The sequence below is a fragment of the Cebus imitator genome, unplaced genomic scaffold (genome assembly GCF_001604975.1).
Source record: "Cebus imitator isolate Cc_AM_T3 unplaced genomic scaffold, Cebus_imitator-1.0 Scaffold201, whole genome shotgun sequence".
Classification (NCBI taxonomy): domain Eukaryota; kingdom Metazoa; phylum Chordata; class Mammalia; order Primates; family Cebidae; genus Cebus; species Cebus imitator.
In genome coordinates, this window is record NW_016107516.1 from 1862618 (window position 1) to 1888570 (window position 25953).

Sequence of the window (25953 nt, forward strand, 5' to 3'; positions counted from 1 at the left end):
AGGAGGGGAAGAAGGAAGGAAGGAAGGAAGGAGGGAGGGAGGGAGGGAGGGAGGGAAGGAAGGAAGGAAGGAAGGAAGGAAGGAGAGAAAAAAGAAGGGGAAGAAGAGGAAGGGAAAGGAAGAAGAAGGAGGAGATGGGAAGGAGAAGGGGACGGAGAAGAAGGAGAAAGAGAAGAGAACAAGAAGAAGAACATAGTGAAAACTGTGAAGGAGAAGAAGAGGAAGAAGAGGAAGAAGAAGGAGGAGGAGGAGGAAGAGGAGGAAACTTTTGGCCCCATCTTCACCCCCCATCCTCCAGAGGGGAAAGTGGCTGGAGAGAGAGCTAATAATCCATCATGCCTATGTAATGAAACTTCCATAAAAATCTCTAAAAGAGAGTCTGGAGAGCTCCCAGGTGGCTGAACACATGTACACAAGGGAGGCTGGCATACCTGAAAAGGACATGGACACTCACGTTCCTTCCCACATGCCTGCCCTATGTACTTTTTCATCTGGCTTTTGATATCCTCTATCCTTTACAATGTGCCATAAATGTAATGCTTCCCTGAATTCTGTGAGCCATTCTAGCAAATGATCAAACCCAAGGTGGGGTTTTGAAAACCTCCAATTTGCAGTTGCTTGATCAGAAGCAAAAGTGACAACCTAGACTTGTAATTGGCATCTTAAGTGGGGGAATTTTTGTGGGGCTGAACCCTTAAACTGTGGGGTCTGCACTAACTCCAGGCAGATCATGTCAGAATTGAACCGGATTGCAGGACACCCAGCTGGTGGCAGATAATTGGTTGGTGTGGAAAAAAACCACACATGTGGCCACAGAAGTGTTCTGCATTGAATGTGAATATAGAGAAAAAAATAGTTTTTCCTCCACAAATGCCCATTTCCATTTACCTTTTATATCCAGAAACTTCTGAATATAATTAGGTTAACTTAACCTAATGGAAGAAAGGAGCTATTGATCTTACAATAAGACAGCAATACCTCCTGAGCATATTTCCTTGGTAAATGAAAGGCAGGAATTTGTTAACTTACTATGCCTTACTTTGATCACCTGTAAATAAGATAATTCTTTAAAAATGTTTTTCAAGTTATTTTTATGTAATCTCACTTGCACCTGAGGTATACAGAGAAACTGCACTGATTTCCGTGTATCAGAGAAGAAAATGGCTCAGAGAAATCTGTGGATCTGCCACAGGTATCAATGTCAGTCCCTGCTCCTTTGCCACTACCTAGTGATGAGCTCAAAATGCCCAGAGAATTTCCTCGTTATCTGCCTCTATGCAAGAGATATGGTTGTAAAGTGAAAAATGAACATTCATTTCCCTTTGAAATAGACAGTCTTCTCTGCTATAGGTGACACACGTGGATGCTGACTCGTTTTATTTCTGCTCAGCAAATGCAAAACCTTTCCATTAAAAAAGCAACCAAGAAGAAAGCAGCAAGAAGCTTCTCACTCTGCAACTTGCCTCGGGAAGCAGGTAGGAAGAAAGGAGAAAAAGGAGCTGAAGATAAGATATAAATGAAGACTGGGGACTCGAGGGAAACGGTGGTGGGGGTGAGGGATAAAAGAATACAAATTGGCTACAGTGTACACTGCCTGGGTGATGGGTGCACAAAATTTCAGAAATCACCACTAAGGAACTTATTCATGTAACCAAACACCACCTAGTCCCCAAAAACCTATAGAAATAAAAATAAAATAAATAAATTTAAACAATCTAAAAAAATTTTCAAAGATATAAATGAAGAGAAGGAGAAAGAGAAATCTGGAGTAATCATCACAAGATACCAACTCCTGTGATAAAAGAAGCAATCAAATTTCATGCATGGGTACCCAGAAACTGACTCTGATGTGACCTAGATGGAATCGCCTCTTCAGGAGCTTTTGTAGGAATCAAATCAAATGGAAGCCAGATAACCAGCGCTCACTCCATTCAGCCCAGCAATGGCAGAGAAGAGTCTAACAGAGGGCAGGCTGCTCTTGCCTAGATTTTCTTACCAGAATTTCTGGTTCTGGCTGTGAACCACCCTGTCTTTGACAGGATGATCAGGATGGCCCGACCAACCCTCCTAGTCTGGCTGCAGAGCTTCCATCTCACGCAGGGGTTCATTCTGCTGCATTTCTCACCCCATGACTGACACCCATTATCCATCTGCCCAATTACTCAACCAGAGCCTGGAGGTACGCTCTCCCTCACTACCACCCAGTCAGTCACAGACTCCTGTTGGGCGAGAATACCTCTTAAGCCTCATGCAAATCTTCCTTATTTTCCTCACACTGCCCTAGTTCAAGCCTCCCTCATTTCTCACCTGGACTATTGCAACACCTTCTAACTGATCTCTTCCTCCAGTCTTTCTCCACCAAAACACAGAAAGGCTAAAAGGAATAAATCTAACCATGTCAACCCGCTGATTAAAATATTTTGGTGCCTTACCAAAGAGTCAGAAAGCCTTCATGACCTGACCCCTGCCTTTCTTTTTAGCCTCATCTCTGCAAGCTGTCACCACGCAGCATGGGAAGGCCACAGTATTCTACTTTGCAGATCCTTTAATGTGCCATGCTTTTCTATTTAGAAAATTCCTACCTTGTTTCAAAACTCATCCTGAGCATCACTTCACTTAAGAGGCCTTTCACACCTTCATCTTCACCTCAGGTAGCTCGGGTGCCTCTCCTTTGCCATTGTAAACCACGCTAGAACACATCATGCTGTTATAAACCTATCTTTTTAGTTACTTCCTGTACTTGGACTGTGAGCCCACTGAGGGCACCATGTGGCCTGGCACTTGGCATGCTGTCTAGCACATCACAGACCCTCGATGAATACTACAGGTTGGATCAAATATAGGACCTGAGGGAGTAAAAAGAACAGCGTCCTCCAGCATTTGTGCAACTGGAGGCCAGGACTCTTCCCTCTGGCTTTGCACTACAGTAAAGATATTTACTTATTTCTTTTTAACAAACTTTTATGTTCAGGAGAAAACGTGCAAGTTTGTTATATAGGTAAACTCGTGTCACAGCAGTTTGTTGTACAGATTATTTTGTCACCCAGGTACTAAGCCTAGTAGTATCCAATAGTTATTTTTTTTCTGATCCTCTCCCTCCTCCCACCCTCCACCCTTAAGTGGGCACCAGTGTGTGTTGTTCCCCTCTTTGTGTCCATGAGTTCTCATGATTCAGCTCCCACTTGTAAGTGAGAACATGCGGTATTTGGTCAGAAAACATATTTATAAGCATCATTTCCTGCTAAAATCCAGACAAATAATCCAAAATTGAAGCTACTTACTCTATAGCTACATGCCAATTATTCTAGTGAAACTCATATTCTAATGTCAAGAACTCCTTAAGCAATACATAAGATGGAATTACCCTTTCAGTGAGCAGGTGAGGCAAATCCTCTTCAGCCACACACTCCTCTGGAATCTTCAGCATGATCAAGAATGTTTTATTTGATGATAATTCAAGTATTTCATTTTCATCTTCATCAACATAAGTTACTAAAGAGAGTAGGGGAGGTGGAAATGAAAAACAAAAGTAAACACCTGCATAAAATAATAAACTTATTCATTCCATTGGCTACCATACTTACACATAACTATGAGCATCAAGGGTAAAGGCTGAACACAGCAAGCACGTATAAGCAGAAATACTTTCTCCACTCAGTAAAATTGAGTAAAATACAGGGGTCTGCCTCCATCAGGATAAAAAGTTTGTTTCATAGCAAAAGAGCCTCAGATTCCACTGAATACAGACTGGGGAAAGGGCCAGAGGGAGTAAGAAGAATACGAACTTCCTTATTAAACTGAATCTGCAGCTTAGCTAGGTACACAGGTGTCAAGCCAGGTACTGGGGGATGGTGGGAGAAATGAACATGACTGATGGAGGACAGGAAGTGGGAGCAAACAACTGCATCAACTCGCCTCCCAATTCTGTGCTGGCAAAGACCTCCATGAAAAAGTAGTATCACTAACCCAAACAACAGAGGTGGGACTAGAAAATGAGAGTGCAAGCCCATGTTTTGAAGTCTCCCCAGGAAGACAGAAGACAGGCATGAAGTCATCGCTCTAGACTATGTCTCACTGGACAGGTATGTTGACACGTTCTGCTTGCAGAAGGGAAGTTAACCTTGCTGAGAGCCCCAGGGTGTGCAGGAATTACCTTCCTGGGACAATTAGTTATGTGTTGCTGCTTGTGTTCTAATGACTGCTATCTAATTGATTTTTAAGTAGTTGGAACTAAAGGAAAATCACACAGAGTGAGGAGCTAGGCACCAGAAGCTGGCACTAGTGTGCTAATTATGCTCTCCTGGCTCTAGGCCAGCCTCACCAGCTGGCCCCACACAAGAGACCATTTCTCTGGCCCTGAGAAAGGCGTGGGTGGGAAGAACCAGGTGCTCATATTGCCACAGACTTTAAGACCATAGTGGAATAAATTTAGTGTTTGTGATGGAAGGGCAGGTAAAAAGGAGGAAGATTCCTGGCATTCCTGTTACTCATTCTGTGAGGACATCTGGAAATGTGAGGCATTAGGGGCAAGGAATGTTTAGAAAACAGTTAATATAGTAGGCCTGAGATTGCTAGCATAAGGAAGGCCTCCTCGAAATTCCTCCTGGCTGGCATCCTAGAACCTGGATTTGGGGACGGTTCCCACCATTCCCTGATGAGAGGGGCTCACCGTGCCTCAACTATTTGTACAGTGTGGCTAACATCTCCTTTCCTTCTGGGAGTCTGGATTTTTGGTGCATGGTAGGCAGAAGCTACATATATGATCAACCCCCAGTGAAAACCCTGGGCACTGAATCTCTAATAAGCTTTCCTAGTAGATGAGATCTCATATGTGCTGTCACAGCCTATTGCTAGAGGAATTAAACAAGTGTGGTGCAACTCCACTGAGAGAGAACTCTTGAAAGCTTACTCCTGGTTTTCTCTGGATTTTGCTGGATAAATCATTAACGTATCTTTTTGCTGTAATAGATCATGGCCATCAGCAGAACTGCATGCTGAGTCCTGTGCATCCTCCTAGCAAATTGGCAAATCTAGGAGTAACCTTGGGGACCCCCAAGCATAGAAAATTATCCCTGTGTCCTTACTTGTTATAATTCATAATATTATGTTGTATGATTTAAAAAAAAGTTATGCATTCATAGCAAAAAACATGCAAAGTATAGGAAATCATAACAAAGCAAAGAAAAAAAATACTAATAATACTGAAATCAACAGGGTTTGTTCTCTTATACTTGATTATATTTGAGGTCTTAACAAATAGGTAATTTATATCCTGCTTTTGGTCATTTGTTGCTATTATTGCTTACTTATCCTGATTCTTTTGTCATATACATAAAAGCCATTTCCATGTGCTTAAAATTCCTTGCAAAGATTATTTTAATTGATTCATAATATTCATAATAGGCTCACCTATTTTCTTAAAGATGACATCTGTCATTTTCAGCTTTTGACTTCTATAAATAATATTGCAAGGGATATCTTTGAGCTCTATACCTACCATGTAGATTTCCATAATAGATACCAATGCATCAGAAAACAGTAGGAGATGCCAAGAGGATAGATGTAAGATTCAAGTAACTGCTAAACTCATGGATACTGAGAAGAGATACCAAGTGTGAAAACAGGCCTTCCAAAATAGCTCTAATGAAATGTACTTAACGTGTGTCATTTCATGAATCTGTACCAAGATCTAGCTAAATAAGTTGTGTGTGTCAATACAATAGCAATAATAACAATGACAGGCTATCCAGTCAGTGGAGTTTTTATGTCACTAATCAGATAATCTGGGCTGCACTTTTTCATGTAGAAAAACATATTTTTAAAAAATCACAAAAACATACGTTACACATTGAAGGAAAATAAAAACAGCTCTTTGGCTAAAATATGAGAAAATTAAGCTTGACAGAGAGGCCTTAAATGCCAGATGCCTTCAAGGGGTGATGGAGTGTTGCTAAACATCTCCTATGAAGAAAGTAGAGGCTGGTGTTTAACGGAGGTTAATCGGGTGGTCACGGATGGGATAAAATAGAACTGGGAGAGAGGTGGCAGAGAGGCCAACAGGCACAAGTTTGGAACAGACTGATTTGACTGACAGCAGTGGGAACAAAAAGAAAAAAGATAATGAGAAGTGCCAGGAGAGTGGAAACAGAGCTGGCTTTAAAGGTAACCAGACTCAGTTTGAACTCCTGTTGGCTATTTCTTAGCCATGTGACCTCTGAAGCTGCTTCCCCAGCAGAAATTTCAATACCTACAATGTAGGTGATAGCAAAGATGAAAACCAACCTGCACAAAGTATCCTGCATGCTGCCTTGTAGTAAGTGGGAAAGTTACTATCAAGACACTATCAAGGAATGACTGGTAAGATTTGGCCATTACCTAGATATGGGAAAGAAGAAATCAAAAAGGGTTCCAAGATCTCAAGGCCAGGAACAGGAAGAATAATAGCTACCCTATTAAGTATGATGCACAAACACTCTGCTATGCACTTTACACAAATACTGTCCTCACGTAATCCTCACATCAACCAAATGAGTTAAATATTGTTGTTTTCATTTTTAAATGAAGGCATGGAGGCTTAGAGAAAATGCATGATTTGTTCAGGTCAATGAACTAGTATGTATTAGGGTCAAGGTTTATTTATAGACTCAGATTCCAAAACCATTTACATTTTATAAGTGTGAAAACAGGTCCAGAGGGTTGACAAGTTTGCCTAAAGTTATACAACTGGATAGTAGCAGAACTAAAATAAACTTGGTCTCATATAAAGGGTGAGTGAATAGGGGAAAAGATGAGCAAATTGGGATAAAGGATACGCTATGATCTGAATGTTTGTGTCTCCCTGAAAAATGCGTAAGTTGAAATCTAACCACCAATGTGATTGTGTATTACTGCATCCTCACACTGCTATAAAGAACTACCTGAGGCTGGGTAATTTATGAAGAAAAGAGATCTAATTGTCTGGCAGTTCTGCAGGTTTCACAGGAAGCAAGGATGGGAGCCCTCAGGAAACCTGCAATATAACAGAAGGCTCAGGGGAAACAAGCATGTCTTACCATGGAGGAGCAGGAGAGAGAGAGAAAGAGCAAAGAAGGAAGTGCCACACACTTTTAAATCATCAGAGCTCATGAGAACCAATGCACTATCATGAGAACAGCAAAGGGGAAATCCACCCCCATGATCCAATCACCTCCCAACAGACCCCTCTTCCCATTCAGCATGAGATTTGGGCAGGGACACAGATCCAAACTATATCGGATGGTCTTAGAGGGTGAGGCCTTTGGGAGGTGATTAGATCATGAGGGGAGAGCACTATGAATGGTATTAGTGCCCTTATAAAAGAGGCTCCAGAAAGCTGCCTTTCTCCTTATTCCATAGGAGGATATAGCTAGAAGGCATGATCTACAAAATAGACAGTGTGCCCTCACCAGACAGCAAATGTGCTGACACTTTGATCTTGGAGTTCCCAACCTCCAGAACTGTAAGCAATAAATTTCTGTTATGTATAAGCTACCTAGTTTATGATAGTTTGTTATGGGAGCCCAAGCAGACTAAGATAGCATACAAACAAATGGTAGTTTCACATGTATAATAATTGAGATGATGACAGTTATTTCTAGATAAAGCTCTCTAGCCAAGAGTATCTCCAAAACTCGGGAAAATTGTACAGATGTAGATTTAGGAGTCACCTTCTTGGAGTCATGGCTGTTGCCCTGGGAGTGAATGACCTCTCTAAGGAAAAAAATGAAGAATGTGAAAAGTCAGAAAGCTGAACGGAAGCTTCATGAACCCACAATGCAGAGACCAAGAGCAAAAATAGCAAAATAAACCTAAAGTCCAGGAGTTCTATAGACTCAGAAGAGTATAATGAAGTTGACAGAGCTAAAGGCTCACAATAGGCAGGAGACAGAGAAAGACTGGTTTTCATGATCAGACAATTGCTAGTAATATTGGGAAGAAAAGCTGGGGACCAATAGATACAAGAGGTTTGTGAGTAAGCAGAAGGCAAGATTCAAATGCAGACCTTTCTTTCTGGAACTCTGTCAGTGAAAGAAGAGAGAGAGAAAAATATGTATCTAAATGAAGTAGAAATAATCCTGATAGAAGATTGCTTTGAAAGAGAGAAGATGCTAGTGCATTTGAAGAGTTAACCTATTTATGCCTGAGGTTGCAACTTTTTGAATTTTTGTGATTGGACTTTGGCAATGACCTTGAGCAGTAGGATATAAATAACTCCCACATGATTGGCATCCCAATCATGGAACACTGGGCACAAATTCAGAAGAACCTGAGGATGCTTAGAGAGAGGAGGACATATCTGAAGATCTCTGGTCAGAGGAAACTGAAAGGTATTATTTAGAGACCACAGGTAAGAATATTGGTTTTGGTAAAGTAGAGAAACATCAGTGATTTAAAGAAAAGATAAACAGGTGAAAATAGAAAGAAATTTCAAGGTACTGGGTCTAGCGCTGCTCTCATGTGCCTGCCCCAAATGACCTTGGCAGCTTATAGCTTGTTAATGCTGTCTGCCTAGGATTTTCCCATGAGTCACCCTACACCAGGGAGCATTACCCTGTGAAAACTGTCAGTCTGCCAGAACCATGTGACATCATAAAATGTAGACAATTCACTCAACACAGTCAATCAGCTGTTGCTGACAGTTCAGTACCACAGCATTCCTACTCATTGAAGGGTGTGTAAATTAAGAGATTAGGGTCAGGCAAGAATCTGGGGTATAATGTTGGGGGATATCACATAAGGGTGCTCAGAATGTTATCAATTTAAATCATGTTTCTAAGCATCCACCTACTTGTCATAGTTTTGTTTTTGCAACATTTAAAATATTTTGCCCCAACCAAAACTTCATTAGTAAAGTGTTATTCAGGGTCTCGATCCCCCATTACTAGGGTGAATTAGTGAAGAAAGGAGAACCCTTGATAATACTCAATTGGTTCTCCAAATTATCCAGAAAGAAAATGACTGAGAAAAAGAAATAAAATGACTTTTATTTCTGTACCTTTCAAATCAAGGAATTTATAATTCCTTATGGAGAAGGAAAGAATCCATTAATACCTTTTCCCTAAAGAGTCTCAAAAGAATTCCCTCGGCTCTGCCCATAAAATTGGACATTAAAAAATGTCCATGTCAATTGTGTCAGGTGTATGACTAGGCTTTTTTTCCCCTAGTGCATTCAAAGCCCCTATTCAGTGTCTTAAGCTAAGCCATGATTCTGAATTTGTCATTACTTCAATGGCACATACAAGGTTAGAGTAGTGGGCAAGCCCACCACAGGTACAGGCAATAAAGGTTGCACAGTCTGTAGAGAACAAGCAGCAATAATAAAACCTACTACAAGTTGATCTGCTTTTATTATCACCACATGCTGACAATTCTTAATTTGAGTGACAAAATACAACTCCCCACTAGACACCCTGCCCTCCCCAACTTTCTGTTCTGAGATGCTTTCACCGTCCCATTTTGTGTCAACCCCAGTGCATAACTATATAGGCTAAAGAAACACAATAGAATACTATTTAGCTTAAAAAAAAAAAAAGGAATTCTGTCATTTGCAACAATATGGATGAAACTAGAAGACACTATGCTAAGTGAAATAAGCCAGGCACAGGCACAGAGAGACTAATATTGCATTATCTCACTTACATGTGAAATGTTAAGAAGTGAAACTCATAGAAGTAGAAAGTAGAATGGTGGTTGCCAGAGGTTGGGGTGGGAGGGGGCTGAACAGGGAAAGGGGGGACATCAGTTAATGGGTACAAAGTTTCAGACAAGAGGAATAAGTTCTGTGATCTGTTGCATGGCAGGGTGACTACAGTTAATAATAATGTGTTATATATTTCAAAATAGCTAAAAGAGAGGATTTTAAATGTTCTTACCACAAAGAAATGATAAATATTTGAGGTAATGGATATGCTAGTTACTCTGATTTGATCATTCCACAATGTATTCATGTATGGAAATATCACATATCACTTTGTACCTCATAAATATATACAATATTATTTGTCCATTAAAAATGAAATAAAGCTAAAAAAAATTTTTTTTTAATAAATTCCATCTTAGTTGTTAATTCACCATGTTAAGTTCTGATTAATCCCAGCTCTGGAAATGCCTCTCAGATTTCTATTTCATGTACTGTTCCTTGTATGACAGCACATACTTACCATAAATCTCACTGGCAGGTCAAAACAACCTTGACGTTATCTACATGCCATAAATCCTGCCCTTACGAAATTGTCCAACACATCCCTTCTCACTGCTGCCCAAGGCATGACTTCTATTCAAAAAACCCTGTTAAATGTTTCTTTCTGAGTAATGGATTTGTCAGTTGCTGGTTTTTTGTTTTTTTGTTTTGCCTCTCAGCTTCCTCAACCTTTCTGGGTAGTTTTGCAAAGACTTGCCTACTGAAGAGCAACAGTTAACACTTCTGCCTCCAAGCTTCAGTCTGAAGACTATAGGGCCTTGAGACAGGAGATTAAGGGGTTTAGAGAAGGCTAAGCAGGCCACAAATGGCAAATGTAGTTCCTGAGGAACCTTAGTCTCCCAGTAAATCCAGACAGCCACAGGCAAAGCCCTTTACTCTCCCAACAGTGTTTTTTCCCCAGACAGCATTTCATTTCCCACACAGTTCTTGAAATTTCCATAAATATTTGATTCATATTAATGGGCTTGGCAATTAGGAAGTGGCCGATTATTGCAGATCATCTTGCCCAACATGCCTACAGAGCTGGGCACAAGGCTGGGACTGTCACAGAAAGGAGCCCCTGCCCCACTCCTCTTTACCTATTACAGCTCCTCCACCCTCACGTGTAACATGACTCTCCCTGCAGGCTTGAATACCTAAGAGCTGAGATGCCAAGTAAAATAAAAGTATTTCCTTGATTAAAAAAGTAGTTCGAAAAATCTTAAAGCATTAACATGTCAGAACACAAATTTACAATTAAATTAAAAATAAAGTTTGCATTACAAGTGTTAAAAAAATTCTTCCCTGAATATTATCCCATAACCTTTCACATCTCCAGAAAAAACTGTGAAAGAAAGTGAAATATCTTCCTCTGCAGACTGTTCTTAGTGAGGTGAAGAGGTTAGATGACTTATTGAGAATGGAAGACAGATCCTGGGACTTGTGCTTTAGAATTCTGAATATTAAACCACCTATATCTCTTGCCTCATCCTTTATGATAGGCACCAGATGTCAACAGGGTCCAAATATCAACTTCTAGGACAGCACCAACTAGCTGTGTCAGGACAAGATTGTGCTACTCAACCTCATTTTCAACATCCATGTGTTGGAATTGATATGAATAGGAAGTATGGCAATGCTCATACCAAAACTATTATCCTCAGCATGATGGAGAAGGTACAGGACACCTTATTAGCTTTCTCCCACCTTAATACCAGCTTACAGCCTCAAAGAGTCACCCATCACACCTAAACAATGCCCTAAATAAGTAAGTAGACATGGTGCTTGGCCAGGAAACTCATGTGCTGGAGGTTGGCTGATGTCATCAAAGTTTTCCTATTCCTTCAGGAACTACAAAACTCTAAGGCAGGAAATTAAAGGATTGAGAGAAGGGGTAACAAGAGGTAAATGGAAAATGTAGTTTCTGAGGACAATTCCTAAGAACCCCCTCTGGAGAGACTGGAGAGCGCTCATTCTATGACTGGGTTTGTTACTGAGAGATGGACTCAGCCCACGTCCACATGAAGGCTGGATCATGCTCAGGAGTTTCCCAGCATCAGATGAGCCCCCCTCTACCATCACCCCCACATATCAATAAAAACAAATTTCTTCTTTCTCATTTTGAAATTGAAGTGATTGTCCACTGGAGGATGCTGTATTTATGCACTGTAAAAACTTTAACAAATACTAATAATTACTAAAAAGTGTTAACTACCCAAAGGGCTTTAAATGATGTGAAAGACTATATCATGAAATCATTAAGAAAATCATGTTCACAAAGGATTTTTAATGACTCGACAAAATGATCTCAATGTAACATCAAAATCCTAAAGGTGGGCTACAAGACTATAAAGAAATCTAATCTCAAATTATTTTAGAAATGCAAATAAGCAAAAGACTAGAAGAAAATATGACAAAATATTAATATTATAGATGGGTTTTACGGGTAACTGAACATGTATCATTTTTCAATCAAAATAAGCAACAAAATAATATATGTAATAGATGTAGCCATATATAGTTAGCATTGTGTAAGTTTTTTTGTTTTATACACACATGCAACACTAATATAATAAACAGTCATTTCTAAAATGTGTTAAAATTGGGACAGGCATGGTGGCTCATGCCACTGTTAAAATTGGGACAGGCATGGTGGCTCATGCCACTAATCCCAGCATTTTGGAAGACCAAGGCGGGCAGGAGTTCAAGACCAGCCTGGACAACATGGCAAAACCCCATCTCTACTAAAAATACAAAAATTAGCTGGGCATGGTGGTGCATGATTGTAATTCCAGCTATTTTGAAGGCTGAGGCACGAGAATTGTTTCCATCTGGGAGGCAGAGGTTGCAGTGAGCCGAGGTCATGCCACTGCACTCCAGCCTGGATGACAGAGTGAGACTCTCCCTCAAAAAAAAAATAAATAAATAAATAAATAAAATAATGACAGCTTATGGACACATGGTTATTCAAAGTTTTTAAAAACTCTTTCAAATTTATTATTTTATCATTATGGTAATATACTAGACATACCAGAGGAAGTATAATTATTTTTAGCAAACAAATGATAAGAAAAAGAATCCAAATTAATGGGTATCAGGATGTAATAAAATATAAATCAGTGTTTAAGTAAGTTAAAATGTTAAGAAACCTCTACAACATCCAATGAGCAGAGTTTAAAGTAAAACACTGGTTTCTATACTACTTCTGGAGCTCATAAAACAAGAAAATACAACAACAAAAACACAAGAATCAGGCATAGCTCCTACCCATACAATATATTCCAACCCAGTCTTTTTTTTTTTTTTTTTTTGAGACGGAGTTTCACTCTTGTCACGCAGGCTGGAGTGCAATGGCGCCATCTCGGCTCACCGCAACCTCCGCCTCCTGGGTTCAGGCAATTCTCCTGCCTCAGCCTCCCAAGTAGCTGGGACTACAGGTGTGCGCCACCATGCCCAGCTAATGTTTTGTATTTTTAGTAGAGACGGGGTTTCACCATGTTGACCAGGATGGTCTCGATCTCTTGACCTCGTGATCCACCTGCCTCAGCCTCCCAAAGTGCTGGGATTACAGGCTTGAGCCACCGCGCCCGGCTCCAACCCAGTCTTAAATTCATGTAATGAATAATGAAATGGCCATGAGTACATCTTCCATTTCAGTGTGAGTCACAAGCCTTAAGTTCTTAGAACGTGTCAACTTATTCACATCTAAATCCTCTTACCTCCAGCAAGACATAAGCCTACGATGATCACTATAATGAAACCTAGGAAAATGGAGGTGACGATCATCCACAGTTTGCACCTTCCAACTACATTCTTATTACAGGAGCTCCAGGGGCTTTCCTTGTTAGCCTAGAAAGGCAGAGGGAGATTGTGAGGCAGTCATTTTGTTGCAACAGACATTTCTGAATACCTAGGATGGGCCAGTGACACAGAAATGAAGGCAGCAAGACCCTGACCTCAGGGCAACACTCTACTGAATCAAGTTTACAAATATATACATCAGAGGCAGAACAGAACCTCACAAAGAAGTTAGCAAGAAAATGCTCTGGGGGCTCTGAGGTGGGGAGAATAGGCGGGATTTTGAAAGATGGGTTTTTGAAGGCCTTCCAAACCCAGGAAGGAGCATCCACAGTGTTGATTCGTAATGGAACTGGCCAGCAGACTAGTCTGCTGATTGGAATGTGGCTTTCAGAGGTAAATAATGAAAGTTGAGATTAGAGAGAGTGAAAGGCTGGGAGCACACTCAGAGGATGTTGATTGCTGTCCCCGAAGAGATTGGACTTAATTGGGTAAGTTGAAAGTTTTGAAACACCAGAGCCTAGTTGAAAATTAAGGGAAAATGATGTGTAGTTTCGAGTGGAAACACCAAGAAAAAACTACAAGGGTACTGCTGTGGCCTAGGTTCTAGGTAAAAAAGTGCGAGGAAGGGAAATGAAAGGACAGGTGAAAGAGACAACAGGAAATAAGCTGCAAAGGCTGGGTGAGAAGGCTGGAGGGAGACAGAGGTGGGGTCAATGAAAACAAGTACAACTGCTATGGTTTATTGAGCACCAGTGTCATTTCACTTAATCCCGACAGCCCCTCAGGGTGTGCACTAGCCCATTTCAGAGACGCAATTCAGAGAGGTGAGCCAGGACCAATCCTTGCTGTGTGTCTCCACAAAGCTCTCCAACTCTCCCTTTTGTCCAGAGTCTCCCAGCTTCCCTGTATGGAGCTCCGGTTTATGAGGGTGTCATGGAGGGCGCCTCCTTCCCCTATATGGTCCCATGACTCTTCTACTTCCCACTCCACCATTAGGTAATTCTTACATACAGACCACAGGAAACGACAGAATACAATGGAAAAAAATATGTTTCTGTATCTAACACACTTGGATTCCAAACCAAGGTATATCACTTAAAGGCAAGGTGGCTTTAAGCAAGCTACTGAAACTCACAGGCCCCAAAGTCCTCAACTTTAAAATATATAAATACTAAATGTAGCTCACAGGATTGTTGCAAAAACTAGAGATAATGGACACAAAGCATCTGCTAAACAATTACTGGGAGCTCAGCTGAAGGGCGAAACCCGCCTCAGTCATTCCTCAGTGTTCGCTGGCACTCCAGGAGGCTCACTCCTGACTGACACCTGGCCTGCTTTCTCTCCCATTCTTATTTTGGTGGTGGCCATCAGAAAAGGAAGCGGTCAGTCCACATTTGGACTGTATTTCCAACCTTCTCAATTAGAGGCACCCAAGTCTAGCTGCACATCAGAATCCCTGGGGGAAGATTTTAACTGACACATACCTAGGCCCCACCTGTGCCTAGTGGACCAGATTGTAAGGGAGGTGGGAGCAGGCCATGGCTTGTAATTTTAAACCTTCTGAAGTGAATCAATTGATTTAATAGGGCTGAGACCTCTGGTCTGAGGCTTCCCACCCTTCAGGAGCTAGGTCAAATCTTCCCTTTAGTGGAAGCCTCCCTCCCCACCTGCCCGCAGTGAGATCTTCTAATACATGAACTGTCCACATAGCCCACCTGCTGCTGCCACTGACCGCCCTGTCTGGTTTCAGGTTCAAATACAAACAGAGACTAGCCTTATCTTTCTAGGTAAACTGAAACCACATAGAGGAAGCGTGCTCTTAAACGTCCCTGTTCTTATATTCCACACCTGTGCCTCCTACAGGTAATATACATTTAACAGTTGTGTGCTGTTTAGTTGTAGAGGGCTCTAGAAATTTTAAGAGTGGACTTTGAGAAAATCTAGAGGAGGGGCTTACATTGGATTTCCTAAGTGCACCTTACACTGACTCTGAGGCCCAGCCTGTCACAGGCGCCAGGGGAGCACTAAAGGCCCTGAGGAAATCTTTTTTTTTTTTTTGAGACAGAGTCTAGCACTGTTGCCCAGGCTGGAGTGCAGCGGTGCGATCTCAGCTCACTATAACCTCTGCCTCCCCTGTTCAAGTGACTCTCCTGCCTCGGCCTCCCAAGTAGCTGGGATTACATGCGCCTGCCACTATGCCCAGCTAATTTTTGTATTTTGAGTAGAGACAGGGTTTCACTGTGTTGGCCAGGCTGGTCTCAAACTCCTAGCCTCATGATTCACCCGCTTCGGCCTCCCAAAGGGCTGGGATTACAAGCGTGAGCCACTGTGCCTGGCCCCTAGGCATATCTTGACAAAAGAAAACCCTCTTGAGTTAAGTGCATTTCTAGAGTCCAGGGATAGGTCACCTCTCATCCCCACTCAAAACCTGCAGAAAGCCAGGGGAAGGCACACAGGCAAAAGACATCCCAATACAAGGAATCTCTAACTTCTCAGGGGACAGAAACATCTCCCCACTTACACAGCTCCTGAGGCCAAAGGCCTGGTGCTGTTTTCAGCCTTCACACAAAAGGCAGCTGGGACCCATAAAGATTAGCACAAAAGGAAACATCTAGTTTCAAATGAGCTATAGAATGAGTGTCAATGCACGTCCTCTGCCTCCCAGTTCAAGCGATTCTCCTGCCTCAGCCTCCCCAGTAGCTGGGATTACAGGCACCTGCCACCATGCCCAGCTAATTTTTGTATTTTTAGTACAGACGGGGTTTCATGTGTTTACTTATGCTGTCCCTTAGAGATCATAAAGCAGGACTCCAGCGGTTGAAAAAAACCACTAATTACTCTGTGACTTCCTGGAGGACCTCAGCTCAAAATTATACAGCCCTCATCTGTAGGAAATGCCTCTTCCTGCAGCCTAGTGCCCTCATTGACCTGTCCTCAGCTCTAACAGCAAGACCGCTGAGCACTTCCCTTACATGATTAATATTCACGGACTTTATGTCATTATAAAATTGTCACTACAAAAAATAAAAATTTTTAAAAAGCCAGGCATGATGGTTTACACACATGGTCCCAGATACTGAGAAGTCTGAGGTAGGAGGATCACTTGAACCCAAGAGGTCGAGACTAGGGTGAGCGATTAGCGTACTACTGCACTCCAGCCTGCGGGGCAGGAGTGAGACCCTGTCTCAAATGAAAAAGGAAACACACACACCCACACAAAACTGTCAGACACGCCCAGCCAAACAATTGTGTGTACAGTGCTTCTCAGCTGTCTGCACATCAGAATCAGCTGAAGAATTAGTATCTTTTAGAGGTACCCCCAGGAGCTTCCAATGTGCCCTGGGGGTAAGGAGCCTCTGACATAGTAGATGTGTGCTACTTGTGCCATCTGAGTCTTGCCTCAAAATTGGATCATGAAGACACATTGCCTTCTTCACTGGCTTCATCTCCCTTGCCCAAATTCTAGGTGGTGAGGAGAGGCCACAGGTAGATTCTTCTGCAAGGTGCCTTCCGGAGATCTTGCAACTGAATCTTACATTCTATGATTGTTTTACATGGCTCAATAATTGATACGTGCAAACTGCATCTTATATTCTGTGATCGTATTATACGGCTCAAGAATTTTCGGGACTTTCCTGTGAACATTCCCCAGGTATTCATAACCGTCTTTAGATAAAGGTCTAAATACATGGCACAGCCGGGCGCGGTGGCTCAAGCCTGTAATCCCAGCACTTTGGGAGGCCGAGGCGGGTGGATCACGAGGTCAAGAGATCGAGACCATCCTGGTCAACATGGTGAAACCCCGTCTCTACTAAAACTACAAAAAATTAGCGGGGCATGGCGGCACATGCCTGTAATCCCAGCTACTCAGGAGGCTGAGGCAGGAGAATTGCCTGAACCCAGGAGACGGAGGTTGCGGTGAGCCGAGATCGCACCATTGCACTCCAGCCTGGGTAACAAGAGCGAGACTCCATCTCAAAAAAAAAAAAAAAAAAAAAAAAATACATGGCACAGGATCCTGCAACAGCGGCAGGATACCTATCTCTTGGATCCCAAAAGTTTTTCTTCTTTTTGACTCAATCGGGAACAGATATTACACAGATCAGGGAAAATTTTCTTATAGGTAGAAAACTCTTTATAATATTCATTGTGGGATTTAATCCACTTGTTTGATCCAAGCACAAAAAAGCCAGTTGATTCTTGTCCTAAACTGAACAACACGTGACAATGGAGCTAATTTTTAGCTAGCCCATAGAAATAAATCTTACCTCCCTCAAAACTATCAATTTACTGGTTTGTTATTATTCAAATGATGCCATCACTTAAAATGCCTCTGGGACTTCTATTTGAAAACCGAGTCAGAGGCCCTGTAATAAGCCATAAAAGAAAACTAGCCTCACTCTATTACTCATAATTTCTTTCTCATTTTTGACCCAACCAGATTGCCATATTTACAGTGACAGCAGGCAAAGCAGAGTTCAGTGGCTTGTATTCCTTTGTCTCAAGTGCCAAGCACAGATGACAAAGGGAAAGAAGTTCTTTCTGCTGCTTTTGTTCACTCTCCAACCACAGCTCTTCCAAGGAGGAAGAGAGATGTCTTCTTACCAATCATTCCAGAATGGTTCCCAATTCCTCACCCATCCATCCGCACCTCCATCATTCCCGATGTGATACTCAACTCCTAGCTCGTTTAAATTACCTAATTACAAATTACCTAACTTATAGAAATTAGTAGTAATTAATAATTGAGGCAACTATAAATAAGCATCAATTATATATGACATATATTTTAATTAAATGAAGATAGATGATAGATAGAGTATATCAACAAAAACAGCATAGGTTTGAGACCTTAAAAAAATACATTCAAGCTTCAGAGGCACCACTGAGTGAACCTGAGCATTCTGGTAACTCTTCAAAGCCTCCCTCAATTTCTTCACTCAGCATCTTCAATCTGACAAATCAGATTGAACACTGGCACCTTCCTCTTAAATTAGTTGTGATAATTAAACGCATTTATGCATCAAAGGTGTTTGTCACAAGACAGTTACAAAACAGGGTTAATGAAAATACATGGACTTAAGCTGCGTTTCAAAATTGGAAATCTTATACAGTTCAAAGAGACCAACACACAAAATTCTTGTGTCTGAATCTCGTCTGAATCTTTTTAATGAGCCTATATTTATTGACTTTTCCAACTGAAACACACTTCATTTTATTTGATAGAACCAAAGAGAACGATTAGCACATTAGGCAAGGCTTTTTTTTTTCTCTTTGTGAAAGGTTTCCCAGTCCAAGCATTCCCTGAACACACTCCAAATGCTCCTGTAGCCCTTCACCTTCACTCCATCCTGTTGCTGAGGACAGCTCTCCTGCTGGGTGACCTACAAAGCTAACTTACAAAGAAGCGTAGGGTATTTGTACATACCTGACTAATGAGGGCATCACAATAACATGAAAGAGCAATTGCTACAGGGTAGGTGCTAAAGAATTATAGAATACTGATAACCCTGCATGGATTTGACATGTTCTACCCATCAGCTGTTTTCAACAAGGCATTCCTGGGCTTCACAGTAGCCGGAGTAGGCACACATTACCACTACGGGACAGCCTTGCCCCTGGGACACACTTTTAAGTGGTGAAACTGTCACCAGATCTCTGGATCAGTTCCAAGCTAGGGAGTCTTTAGGGTGTCCAGGTCTATCTAATCTGAGGCAAGTATTTCAACTCCCATTCCTAGACACCGTCCTGGAGGACCCATACAGCAAGTTCACAGTTGTGGCCACTTGCACTGGTGACCAGCCTGTCTTCGTTCAAACTTCATTCTTCTGTGGCATTCATATTTTATTCAGAAATAAGTTTCCAAATGACTCTCCAGAGTACCTATAAAAGCGGACTTTGCAATAGTTCCAGGAATCGATGTAAACAAAAGCAATGCTTTCAACTTTCGAATTTCCTGCCTATCCCTAAAATCAACAGCTGGGCAGCCAAAAAGTTGGGGGTGGAGGAGTGGGGCCTCGAAAGATCAGGTCGGGGCTCTATATGAGGAGTTCTGTGTACCCAGAAAACCTCAAGCCAATCTTAGGGGTTAATCAGAAGGTGGATGGCTGGGAATTCAAAGCTCTGATGTTTTACAAGTCTTTGATGAGAGTGAATAATGTTCTCATCATTGCTAGGGTTGAATCCGAAAAGAGCGTGTGGCCTAAAAATCGCCAGGGACTCTCTTAGGGATTGAGAGAAGGTAAAGGCAAAGTGGGCGAAGTCTCATCCCTCCACACAAGAACTTTGAAATTACTTTCTTTCAACTGAACAGGGCAAGTTCAACCCCCGCCGATCCCCACACCCCAGCCCTACAGCTTCTCCTTCTGACTGCTCTCCCTCCTCTGTGCTCTCCCCTATCTCTCTTCCTGCAGAACCAAATGGCCAGGCTGGGAGAAGGCCGAAAGTGCTTGAGGGATGGTAGGCAGGGAAGGGGGCTGGGGGCTGCGACAAGGAGGGAGAAGAGCGGCAAGACAGTGAAGGTAAGAGGGAGGCAGAAGACATTCCGAGAGAAGGAGGACACTCAATCTGTCATTCTCATTCTCTCTACTGGAAAAAAGAAAAACTGAATTAAAAGTTACATGACTTTAAAAAACTACCTGTCTCCGGAGTCAGTCTCTGAAGACAGCAGCGGCCACACGTCACCAGTAGGATCCCCGAGTGCCTCGGGGGTCGGAGGGCCCCGAGGGCTCGGGAAGGGACTGCTCGGGCCGGAAGGTGTCGCGGTGACTCGGCTCCGTCCGGAGCAGTCGCGCACGCCCCGCCCGGCTGGAAACCCGAAACTCGCGGGTGCCAGGCCCGGGTCCCGCCGTCCCGCCGCCGGTAAGCTACGGCCGGCGCCAAGGGGACCTTACCTCGGCCGGCAGGGCCACCTCGTCCAAACGGACGGCACCATTGAGAGGCGTGTGCTCGTCTGGCTGCCGCTCCAGCGCCGACAGCTCCAGCTGGACTACGGGCGGCGAGGGTTGGGCCGGGTCCATGGGCCGGCCGTGAAGGTCTGAGCGGCTCCGCGGGAGGCCACACCGCAGGCAGAGACCGGAGTGACTTCCCCGCCTCCTCCTCCCCCGCTGGGCGGGGCGCCGCGGACCTCAGGCGGCGGGAGCGGGCCGGAGCCGACAGGAGGGGCGCGCGGTGAGTGGCGGCCACTCCCTGGATCCCGCGGAGTAGAGCACCTGAGGCCCTGCCCGCCGTGGGTTCCAGAGCCGAGGGCTGTTTTTCTGGTTTGTTCTCGGCGCTGCCTGCTATGCCTTTCCCTGCGCCTGCAGATGCAAACCATCTCAGCTTACGGTCAGCCTGGGTGTCGGTAAGGAAAGGATGGGCCCGGCCGCTCCGTCCAACCGAGGAAAATTTGCGATCTAACCCTAAGAACTGCTGGCTTGTTGGGGTTTGCCACAGTCCTCGCGGCCTAGTAAAAGGTCATTCATTCAATCGACAAATAACCATGCCTCGTGCCAGCATGGTGCTAGGTTCTGAGTATATGAAGATGAATAATACACACCAACACACTTCAAGTCCAGAGTCAGGCCCAGAGACAGTATTGTGTGGTGCTGGGGACAGCGGACTCTGGAACCAGTCTATCTGGGTTATTCTCCACCCAAAGGGTTCCTCACTGTGAGACCTCGGGCTTCAACTCTCTGTGCCAGCATCCTCACCTGGAAAGTTGGCGTAATATTTATCCCCTCCTAATGTAGTTGTTACCAGGATTGCAAGAGCTGCTGTAAGCAAAGCAGTCAGAACAGCGACTGACACAGCAAGCACCCATAAATGTTGACCATTATTATTTATCTTTGCGGGGAGGGGCCTTACAAACACACACACACAATCTCCTTGACGCCCTATCTATAGATCAGAACTTCCGGTTTAGTTAGCCTGGGATTACATTTGCCAAGCACAGCGTGGGTTGGGCCAAGGGCCTCACCTCTCAAGCTTCTGTTCAGAATAGTCCTGCTCCCTACTTCTCACCCCCACGCAACACACACACACACACACACACACACACACACACACACACACACACACAGACCATTAACAAGAAACATGTAAATCAGCTCCACTCCAAATATGTTGACTTGAGTCGAAGTCTGGCATCTTCACCGCCTGCTGTTGAGACACAGCCTAGATATCCTGTCTCCAGTTGTCTGGTGCCTGCTACCAGACAGATCCCCTTGAACTTTGGATCTATCCACCTGCTAAGGGAGTCGGGTAGTGACTCAGCTGCTGGCCCGCACTGACTTCTGCTCTAGTCAGATCCTGCAGGAATCCGGCTGCACTCTCAGCTGGGATTTTTGAACAGGCTTTTTAACTAAGGAGCAAAGGTTAAGGGAATCAACAAGGAATGGTGGGGTACCCAGGGACTCGCAGTAGCGAGAAGCTGTTAACACCCCTAGGCCTAAAAGGGACTGGAGACTGATTAAGAACTAAAGCCAGTGAAGGGTGTGGGAATTTGGGGGGAGGTCTTGATAGGATCTGTAGTCACAAAAACATGCAGACCTGACTGGAAGCACTGAGACCTCTCAAACTTCTGATTCTCCCCACCCCTATTCTTACCCAGGGTCCAGAAAACTGTTCTCATAGTTCCCTCATTTGATTGCAGGAGTTCAACCTAAATGTGAGATTTTTTTCTCATATCAGATGGTTAGTAGTTCTCGTCCAAGCCTGGTTTCTCCAGGCGCAGATACCTAAAGTCTCCTTCACTCCCCAGAGAATTAAAAAGCAACTGTTTCTGTCTCAGGCACATCCTAAACCACATCTTCTAATGCCTTTTGAGGACTGTTAAGCAAGGTTTATATGTTCTCTTATTAGATTTGAATGCATTTCCATCATTCCATATGCCTAACCCGTGTCCTCATGGTACGGTGGAAGGAGTATAAGTTCTGAAGGCAGACAGAACTAGAATCAAATTTAGACTCTCACTATGTCTGTGTTCTTGGGCAAGCTGTTTAATATCTGTCTATTTTCTTATAAAATGATTCCAACCTAGCAGAGTCAGGAAGATTAAGGTAAGGCATTTATTCCTGTGCCTGAAAAATGAAAGGATCTCAATAAATGCTCCCTTACATTCCCTGACTATGTCTTTGTAACTAATCCCCACCCTCCCTCAACTCTTAGCACTCAGAACTAACCTTTGACTCAATGTTTTCTTTTGACATTGATTTTTCTTCCTGTCCTGTCCTGTTTTCCTGATCACTGACACTTGCTGACACCTCCCATATTACCTGAACTACTTAAATTCTTATTTGCAACCTGTTCCTCTTCCTGTTTCTGTTAACTGCAAATTTCTTAATCTCCAGACAGCTGACCTAGAATGCAGATGAGAGTCCCAACACCTACCTGAAAACTTTTTTCGTCCTGCCAGTTTGACTCACACTAAGGATTCAGAATAAGTTAGAAAGAGGTGTTTCTCCCTGGAGGTACAACCAGCTTTAGATTAAACAATTCTGATGAAAGTCAGGCATTTGTGAATGAGAAACCAAACTCTACGTACATTTGTTTTTGTAATTCCTTCAGAATTTATTTACATAAGGGTAGCTTTTTAAATGTACTATTATTTCAAAAATAATTTCTTTACTATTAGGTTTGAAGAGTCCAATTTAAATAACATTAAAAAATTAAAACATATTTGCTGACCAATATAATATTTTCAATGTTGCTCTTTTGTAATAGTACTTGATCTTCTTCTTAAATCCTTTTAAGAAGCAAATTAATGGTTATCATATAAACCAAAAAACAATGTAACATCATCCGAGTGATATCACCAATATGCCAAATTATCTCATCCCCTTCAAATAGGTCTGTGACTCTTGAATATGCAGCAGTTTGTTCCTGTGTGTTGTCAGATGACAAGCAGTACTACTTCAAACATCAGCAACTGGGCCAGCCGCTCAGGCTAATCAAGTAGAAAACAATTGCGAAATGGTTGGTTTGTGGTGCTTCACTGTGCTATTTTCAAGGCACTGTGAAAGAGGGCATGAGTCCCTACAAATTCTCCCCTGTAATATGGCACATGAAATGCTTCTGTCTTGGTTTATGAAGGCCATTCCACTCTGCTAACAAAACCAATCTTGAGACTTGCCTTACTTTACACCTTTGCAGGAATGAAGTGGATATCCCACATCATTCAGGTTCTAAATACATCTTAACATGCAATATCCAAATAAGTTAGGTTTGTTTTTCAACCTTTTCCCTGCCTCAGCACTGCTAAGGAACATAGTGTACTCACTTTAATACCAGTGGTAGTGCATACACGTGCTTTCAAAAACTCCCTCTGATGAATCTGATAGATCATGCCAGCCCTCCTCCGTCCCCTAACTGAGATCACAAACTTATGCAAAGGTTTTCATGTATTTTGTGAAGAGCAATTCTACACCCTAGAAATGACCATAAAGTAGAAAGTACAACTCACCTTGTATATAGGTCACAGCCATCCAGACAAAATAAATGTAGATTATACGAACTATCAGCCAGTTTACTCTTCTGTCTAGTGGATTCAGTAGCCAAGTCCTCCCTTTTGAATTAATGGTACACTTGGCCCTCTGAATTACACTATCATATAGCCAGTTTACTGAAACCTTTGGGGCCTATTCATAAAGGTATTATTAAGATGCTTTATCCTTAATCTGAGGGAACAGTCTTTTAACAAATCAAAATATGTTCTATGAACTGAAAAATTTATGTGGCCTGGGGGATGACACCTTTTGCTCTCTTTTTGCTGTTACATTAAGATTTTCTAAGGTTCTGTGCAATATTCTATCAATAGACTATACCTGATAATAGTATTGTTAATACTCCTTTGACTTTGTAACAGGAAAACAAATATCACCCCTTTTTCTGTTGTTTTCACTTATTTGGTGGTACTGTCAATTCTGGCTTCTGTGAAGTAAAAGAATATTCTGATATCAACTATGAAACCTTCTAAATCAAGACAAAATAAATCAAGAACTAAGATACATTGAGAGTATGTATAGGTTTACAACTATGTAAGGTATTATAAGAGTGCCTGCTGTTGAGACACAGCCTAGATATCCTGTCTGCAGTTGTCTGGTGCCTGCTACCAGACAGATCCCCTTGAACTTTGGATCTATCGGCCTGCTAAGGGAGTCTGAAAGTAAAAGAAAGTCTCAGCCACTGGGGTTTTAGAAAAGAACCAAAAGCCAGATGATAATATTTCTGAAAAATTTCACTTTCACAACAATCATTCAAAATTTCTTTGCCTTTTTTCTGCTGACGAGCATTACAACAATTTCTCTGAATCTCATATACATGCTTTTGATTCAGTTACCATGATGCTTTATTCTGCCATTTAGTAAAGGTGGCTGTCAGTTTTGTTGGTGGGTTGTTTCTCTGTACACAACATTACCATGTGCCATGGCTGAAGATGGTCCACTATGATATGGTTAGACAAAATTGGATTGTAAAGCAACAATATAGGTACTTTTTCTGTCAATAACTGAATTTTGCTTTATTTGCATTTGCAAAGGAGATATTTTGTGCATTTAGTTTCTTGAAATTGCTGAAGGTCAGGTATGGTTTTTGTTGGAATTTCTTATTTTAATAAGTCAAATTTGCTCTAAGTTTTATGAATATCTGAACACTGAATAGGGACATAGAAGAAGGATCCCTGAACATCTCTCTCATTTTTTATTGTTTTTAGAGGCTTGGTTTATAACATTACTTTAGGTTTCTTCCATCTCTGAATCAATAGACTTTTGATACATAAGAATGAATATAGTTATTTTCTTGGAAAAACTTGTTATGGAATACATATTAATCTCTCAATAAGTATTAAATGTATGCAATTTGACATTTCCAGTTGAAAAAAGTAAGGGACTCATTTTATTAATAATTATTGCATCAGTTTAAAGTATCTATTTTTAACATAAATCACAGTAAAAATCCAACTAGTACAATTACAAAAGAGAAGGGACATATTTATGAATCCAGGGAACAAAGTTTGACACCCTTGTGTAAACACCAGGAAAATTTGGTCGTCCACATCCATGTCCCCAGCTAACAATGCCAGTCAAAATCCATCTTCCATCACTTTTTCTTCGACAAGCTAGAGGTCCACCTGAATCTCCCTACACAAAACAATAATGTAAGTAGAAAGTAAATTTGTCTTATGATCATCAGTTTCATCTTTATTGCATCTAATGAATTGTGTTCAAGCGTCCTGTTATGACAGATTTTTGCTTGGCTGATCCCATTTGGGAAGTGTCAAAAATGAATGTGAAACTCCTATCATTTTAGAATTTTTCTGCCTATAATCAAATAGTTGTGTTCGTTAGAAAAAACATGATTCTTTAGGCCAAGAATAACATTAGAAACTTCTTATTGGAGAAAACAACTCTCACATACCCCTAAACAAGAATAAACCTAATAAAGGAGTGGTGGCGGTGGTGGTGACGGTGGTGGTGGTG

The 25953-nt window shown here is 42.2% G+C and overlaps 2 protein-coding genes across 3 annotated transcripts in view; both read right to left on the reverse strand.

The window, feature by feature from the left end:
- CUNH3orf52 (chromosome unknown C3orf52 homolog) overlaps positions 1 to 22452 on the reverse strand; it is a 36501-nt gene extending 14049 nt beyond the window's left edge. The window contains exons 1-4 of one of the 2 annotated variants that reach the window (XM_017547792.2): positions 22085 to 22452; positions 21770 to 21831; positions 13417 to 13546; positions 3365 to 3492 (exon numbers count right to left, since the gene is read on the reverse strand). In XM_017547792.2, the coding sequence (XP_017403281.1) occupies positions 3365 to 3492; positions 13417 to 13546; positions 21770 to 21831; positions 22085 to 22109 (345 nt within the window). In that variant the 5' untranslated portion in view covers positions 22110 to 22452. Of the gene's footprint in view, positions 1 to 3364; positions 3493 to 13416; positions 13547 to 20391; positions 20597 to 21769; positions 21832 to 22084 lie in introns of those variants that run through there. The other variant, XM_017547791.1, reaches the window with a different exon arrangement.
- Positions 22453 to 24768: 2316 nt separating this feature from the next.
- TMPRSS7 (transmembrane serine protease 7) overlaps positions 24769 to 25953 on the reverse strand; it is a 36409-nt gene continuing 35224 nt past the window's right edge. Inside the window, exon 18 of the mRNA XM_017547796.2 lies at positions 24769 to 25614. Coding sequence (XP_017403285.1) covers positions 25444 to 25614 — 171 coding nt within the window. The 3' untranslated portion in view covers positions 24769 to 25443. The remainder of the gene's footprint in view (positions 25615 to 25953) is intronic.